The sequence below is a fragment of the Lycium barbarum genome, chromosome 7, assembly GCF_019175385.1.
Source record: "Lycium barbarum isolate Lr01 chromosome 7, ASM1917538v2, whole genome shotgun sequence".
Classification (NCBI taxonomy): Eukaryota; Viridiplantae; Streptophyta; class Magnoliopsida; order Solanales; family Solanaceae; genus Lycium; species Lycium barbarum.
Window position 1 is genome coordinate 125,729,953 of NC_083343.1, and position 6,677 is coordinate 125,736,629.

Genomic DNA, 6,677 nt, shown 5'->3' on the forward strand with positions numbered 1-6,677 from the left:
AACAGTATGTAGTCAACACCAGTACTCCCTCTGTCTCAATTTATATTACATAATTAAAATTGCAAGTGAAAAACTAAGGTAACTTCATTCTTACCAATCGTTAGCTTTCTGTTGGTCATCTTACTTTCTGCATATGCTTGGAAGACAACCTGTGTAATGGTAAATTGTTGTTTGGTTATTAGCCTGTATGCTTTTTCTTCCTGAACTAAACTATTATTTGATCCATCATTTTATAGATGTTGCGCTTCTCTCACCTATATATATAGGAAATTGTGAATTTCATTGTTTCGATCTGCGCCAGCTGATGACAAATATAACTCAATGTGCTACTGACTCCAGCTTTTATTGTTTAAGAGACCTCATGTCATCTTGTTCAAAATTCATGATGCTTTTGGATGCTTTTTCCGGTCCTGATATACTCGTTCATATTGCGTTTAAACTTCAATTTAATGACTTTAGGTTTCTGAATAAATCTTGCATTGTACAAGATCCTCAGCTAGATTTGAGCCCAGATGGAGAAGCCATAGATCCTTGGCGCCTTTGCACTGTAGATCAAGTAGAAGAGCTGAAAGCATTAATCAAAGTTGTTCCAATCTGGTTGACGGGAGTTGTAATGTCCATAAATATAAACCAGAACTCTTTCCCAGTTCTTCAAGCGACTACCATGGACCGACATATTGGTTCCAGCTTTGAAATCCCAGCTGGCTCCTTTGGCATCTTTGGTGTCATCTCTGCTATACTTTGGATTGTCCTCTACGATCCTTTGATTCTTCTCATAGCATCAAAATTGACTGGAAAACCTGTTCATTTCAGCACCAAAGAGAGAATGGGGTTTGGTTTATTTCTTTCTTTCCTGTCAGTCTTAGTGGTGGCAGCTGTAGAATGTGTCCGGAGAAGTATCGCAATCAAGGAGGGCTACTCGGATGATCCACAAGGCGTGATCCCTATGTCAGCAATGTGGCTACTTCCCCAGAATTCCCTTGCTGGCTTTGCAGTGGCCCTGCACGCCATTGGCCAAAACGAATTTTATATTTCAGAATTTCCTAGAAGCATGTCAAGTGTAGCTTCTGCTCTATTAGGAGTTGGTACGGGAGTAGGAAGCTTACTAGCTAGCTTTTTAATGAGTACCATCGACGACTTGACTAAAAGAGGAGGGCAAGAGAGTTGGATATCAAGCAATATAAACAAGGGCTATTATGACTACTATTATTTGGTTCTTGCAGGATTTAGTCTGGTTAACGTACTGTGTTATATTGTTTGTAGTAGAGCTTATGGTCCTTTAAAGGAGAGGAAAGAGTGGTTATGGAAGAAGAGAAGCCATGAAATTGTACAAGAATTTATAGTTTCTTACTTGGTGTATGAGAAGTGTGGGAAAGTATTGTAGTGTGCTCGAAGAAAGTGAGGATGGTGTAGTGAAAAAGAGAATTTAGAAAAAAGAAAAAATTAAAGTCTCCAACTTATTTGCTACAAAAGAGAATATTATTTTATTGAAGGAAGGTGTTCTCATTGGTGGAGTTTTGGACTAAGTCACTCAACAACTAGTCTAGAGTTGTTTGGGTCATACTATATTGTCGGGTTGTGGTATTCTAGAGGGGACAAACAAGTATCATGTCATTTATAGAAGAGCTTATTAGTATGTATACTTTCTTTTGGTCATGGCTGATGCTAATGTATGTATAATGTATCAAATGAAGTTGTAGTCACTAAGCTTTGTGCTGGGAAGATAGTTTTCGCATGGGTACTATAGTCTTATATACTCGAACAAAAATTGTACAATTCTTTTGGGTACATATATATACCTTTTGAGTAGCTACATGTTGGTACAGCCAAAATTATCTTATCAGGGAAGATTAAATTGAAGAGTTGTATTCTTGGGAATTAAGCATATAGATATCTGTAGTAAGATGTACTATAATATTTATCCGGACCGGATCATTACACCCCAAATAGGTAAGAATTTACTCTACCAGATTAAGCTATAATTTAAGATAAAGAATACTATTAATTTAACTACTCCCCTGTCCCATATTAGTTGTCCATATTTCTATAAATATTTGTCCCAAAATGCTTGTTCATTTGCAAAATTAAGATAGAATTAATTAATTAGGTTTTTTATATTTTGCCCTTAACATTAATTATTTTCTAAAGTAACCAATATTGATTAGGGTGTAATTAATTGGATAGAGATAAGGGTAATATAGTAAAAATAGATTTTTATTTATGAATTTTTAAAGGGTGTGTAAAATGAAAAGTGGCTAAGTAATATAGGATGGAGGGAGTTAATTCAGTGATGATAGAGGTATGTGAAAATATGTGTCATTCAGTCAAATCTCTCTATAACGGCACTCGCATATAACAACACCTCTCTTTAACAGTTAAGTTTTTTCGGAATCAATTTTTTATGTTATATTTTACTTATGTATAACAGTATTTCACCTATAACAGCCGCAACCAACTTTATAACAGTACGCTTTTTGTAAAATTATCCCCCATATAACAATTATTTTCTTTTTTTTAGCAATATAATAATTAACCATCTTTATACAAATAGAATACCTATGATTACCAATAATAAGTGTAGAGATTTTGACCAAATATTTGATCATTTAATACACTATTTATGACAAATAATATCATATGAATATATATATTTTCATCATTAAACTGTCTTCCTTCGTTATCTAAAGTGTGATTAAGCCTAGAATTTGACAATTAGATTTTATGCATTCTTTTTGCCTATAACAGTAAAGTATTATTGAAATGTCAATGTTGTTATAGGTGTATAATAGCTATTCTCTATAACTGTTGGAAAATTTTGGATCCGCCGATGCTGTTATAGAGAGATTTGATTATATTTATTAGTTTTGTGTGAATATCAAATGCGGATAAGTTTGACCCAAACTATTATGTCAATCATGACCTCATTTTTGAATCCGCGACTTTTCTAGCACAATAAAAAAAAATTTGAACCAAACTAGTACAAAAAAAAAACACATTAATAGGTTTCACGCACGAATTCAGGAGGCCTAACATCTTAAAGTGTTAGGAAAATTAACCTTTCACGCACAGAAACTGTGCGTGAAAGGCTTTTATCCTTTCACGCACTAATTTCGTGCGTGAAAAGGCCTCCCTCCCCCAACACCTTGATTTGACAATGCATTATTTGACCGTTTTAACAAGACTTGTATTGCGCACTATTTTAATGCCCAATGTAACACCACACATGACAATTTCAGGAATTTATGATACATAAAGCCTTGATTTGACAATACGTTGCTGCATTATTTGACCGTTTTAACACGACTTGTATTGCGCACCATTTTAATGCGCATTGTAAGTATTGATTTGACAACACACCACGCATGACAATTTCAGGAATCTATGACACATAAAGCCTTGATTTGACAATACGTTGCTGCATTATTTGACCATTTTAACATGACTTGTATTGCGCACCATTTTAATGCGCAATGTAACACCACGCATGACAATTTCAGGAATCTATGACACATAAAGCCTTGATTTGACAATACATTGCTGCATTATTTGACCGTTTTAACACGACTTGTATTGTGCACCATTTTAATGCGCAATCTAAGTGTTGATTTGACAACACACCACGCATTACAATTTTGAGTGGTCTATTTAACTTGAAGGCTTGAAGAGTGAAAAACTCATCAACTTCTAAGTCTTACAAGTCATTCAAAAGATGGAGGCAAAAGATGGGGCATGCTCACAACAAACAGTTCAGAGTCTTTCAATGGCTTGCTGAAATCTGCTCGAGGACTACCTGTCACCGCAATTGTGAGAATGAATTTCAAGCAGGCTGTGGAGCGATTTGTTGTTAGGACAAGGCAGGCTAGAGCGATATTAGCCGACGGCGGGACATGGATGCCAAAACCCTTAAAAAATATGGAGCATTATAGAAAAAAAAAGTGAGCATCACCAAATGACCGAGTATAACCCAATTCAATATGTGTATGAAGTTAGGATGAGTTATCGCAACGGTAAGGGTGAAAACGTGCTTACCGTTTATGAGGCAACAAGAACATGCACTTGAGGTAAGTGGCAAACATGCCACATGCCGTGTTCTCATGTTGTCAAGTGCTTCGAGAGAATGAGAAAAACGGTAACAAGTTATGTGGCGGGGGAATACAAGGTCCACAGTTACCTTAGAGCATATTCCGGCCAATTCCACCCACTTGGTAATGAAGCTTATTGGCCAAACGAGCCGTTTTAAATGGTTGCTAACAAGGATTACATCAGGAAATTGGGCATTAACTCACGGAGTCGTAGACCCAATCAAATGGATGTTAGTGAAAGAACTTATTCTCGCAAGTGCTCTACATGTAAGCAATATGGCCATGACAAGCGTTCGTGTGGGCAACAAGACCGTAGTAGTACAAGCACGTCGCGAAGCAATAGAGCGTCTAGAACTTGAAGATTGTATTATTATTGTAATTTATTATTGTATTGCTTTGAATTAGTACTGTAATTAAATGGAATGAATTATTTTTTAATTAGTATAAACCTCTCGTATTAGATGAATTATTATTAAATAAAATATTTATATTTGTACATTCAAATATAATAAAACACTTAAATCAAAACCCTATAAATATGACAAGTTTCAAAACTTACTTCGGGGCACTTTAGAACCCCTAAAAAGACGATCTAAACGTTTAGGTGGACTTGATGTAATGAGCCGATATTATTGTAAGCAAAAAAAGATATTAAGTTTTATATAAAATATTGATATTTTGGGATTTTGAAATATGACTAATCTTTGCCTAAAGTATGAAAAAAAATGTGATTTGAAAGGTAATACTAAAAAAAAAAAAACACAAGAGCCTTAACGCACGAATTTCGTGCGTGAAACCTACTAATGTATTTTTTTTTATACTAGTTTAGTTCAACTTTTTTTTTTTGCGCTAGAAAAGTCGCAAGACTCCCTCATTTTTATTACTCCCTTGTTCCCTTTCACGTCTTGTAATACTCCCTTGGTCAATTTTTACTTGTCCATGCATGATTTGACACTTTTTTTTTTTTTTAAGATTTGACATATTTATTGTTTCTCAATAAAATAATAATTTTACCACATCACTCTTAATTACTATAAGTCATCTAATGTTAGAAAATAAAAATAATTAACGCATTAATAATAAGAGTAAAATAGATATAAAATGATAAATAATCTACTGATATTTCAAATTGGACAAGGAATATTGAATAACTACGGCTCGTTTGGTTCATGGATAAGTTCAAGATTAAATTTTGTATTAAATTTATACTTTGTTTAGATGAAAATATATTTAATAATATAAATATATACACCTTCAACCAAATAAAATATGAATTTAATTCCAAACTTAATTTCATTGTATAAATTAATCCAAAAATTATAATTTCGGAATGTCCCCAAAGCAAACAACCCTTAGTAGCAGTAACAATGACTACTTAAAATAATATAATTTCAGAATTAAAAATCTGAAGCAATACTGAACCTAGAAGTGACCAAACTTGACACTGACAGGTGCTGTCACAAGCAGAAGCTCATGCAATCTGAAATTCAACGTAGTAGGGCCAACCCAGATTGTTTTGCGCCACCTCCCCACACTTTTGCTCTTTGTCTTTGTGTAGTCGGCATTAGTAGTACTAGCTCCTTCACAAATTATCCGTCAGTTTTTTATTTTACACGCTTTTTTAAAATATTAATTATTATGAGGGATATTTAATTAATTTTATTTTTAATTATGTCTAAGACTTTAAGTTATAATATCTTTCTATTAAATATTTACATTTAGGGATTTTTTTTTCTTATGTGGGTAGTTGAGTACCTATTTTAATCCCTCATTTATATCCTAACAACTAATATGAAGCCACATTATTATTCATATATTTCAGTTTTTGATTCTCTCTTCTATTGCTCTTATTCTCAGTATTGAAAAGCCTCTCAAACGAGAATTTATTGTGGCTTACAAGTTATAAAAGATCAAAATTTATTTTTTGGGGTCTTCTTCAAAATTTCAAGCATTATAATAAGCAATCATTATATTGAAGCAACGTTACATTATTTCGATATCATTTATCAACTTATTAAATTCTTCAGCTGATTTTATTATTCTAATTTTATTTTTTACTTTTTTATTGAAAGTTTGTCATTGAAAGTTTGGCCTCTCTTTGAGGTTTGACTTAGGCCGCCAATCTTGTTGAGACGGCTCTGTTTATGAAGGGCATATAAGTCGTTTATAGCGTTCTTTTTGCCACCAATATGGATGAGAAAATATTGGTAGAGATCTAAGATGGGGTTTCCAACAAAGGGTCCTCAAGATTTTGTAGTAATGGACGTTGTTTGTAGTATTAGATGTTTCGTTAGGTGATCAACAAAATAGAATTAGTAATTAGTAATGTTAGTAGTAATAGTTGGGAATGTAGTTCAGTAGAAATAGGAATAGTAATTAGTAACGTTAGTAGTAATTGTAAGGGTAAGACTATTTTGGTCAACTAACATTTATATTCATGCTTTTAAAATAATATAGATATAGATTTGTATATTAAAATAAGTTATTCGTTTTTACTTGTTAAAGAAATTGATTTGTGTCCATTTTTACCATTTTGTTTTTATTTTATTCTTATTGTTGATCATTGGGATGGAAAATTCAAGGAATTGTAAGTGG

The 6,677-nt window shown here is 33.2% G+C and overlaps 1 protein-coding gene across 1 annotated transcript; it reads left to right on the forward strand.

Annotated features, from left to right (window-relative positions):
• The first annotated feature begins 304 nt into the window (after window positions 1–304).
• On the forward strand, window positions 305–1,384 carry LOC132601903 (protein NRT1/ PTR FAMILY 1.2-like). The gene has a single exon (XM_060314952.1). The coding sequence runs from the start codon at window positions 305–307 to the stop codon at window positions 1,382–1,384; it is 1,080 nt and encodes a 359-aa protein (XP_060170935.1).
• The last annotated feature ends 5,293 nt before the right edge of the window (window positions 1,385–6,677 follow it).

Excerpts from the sequence above, each read along its gene's own strand:
- LOC132601903 (XM_060314952.1), top strand. The coding sequence starts at position 305 with ATGACAAATATAACTCAATGTGCTACTGACTCCAGCTTTTATTGTTTA.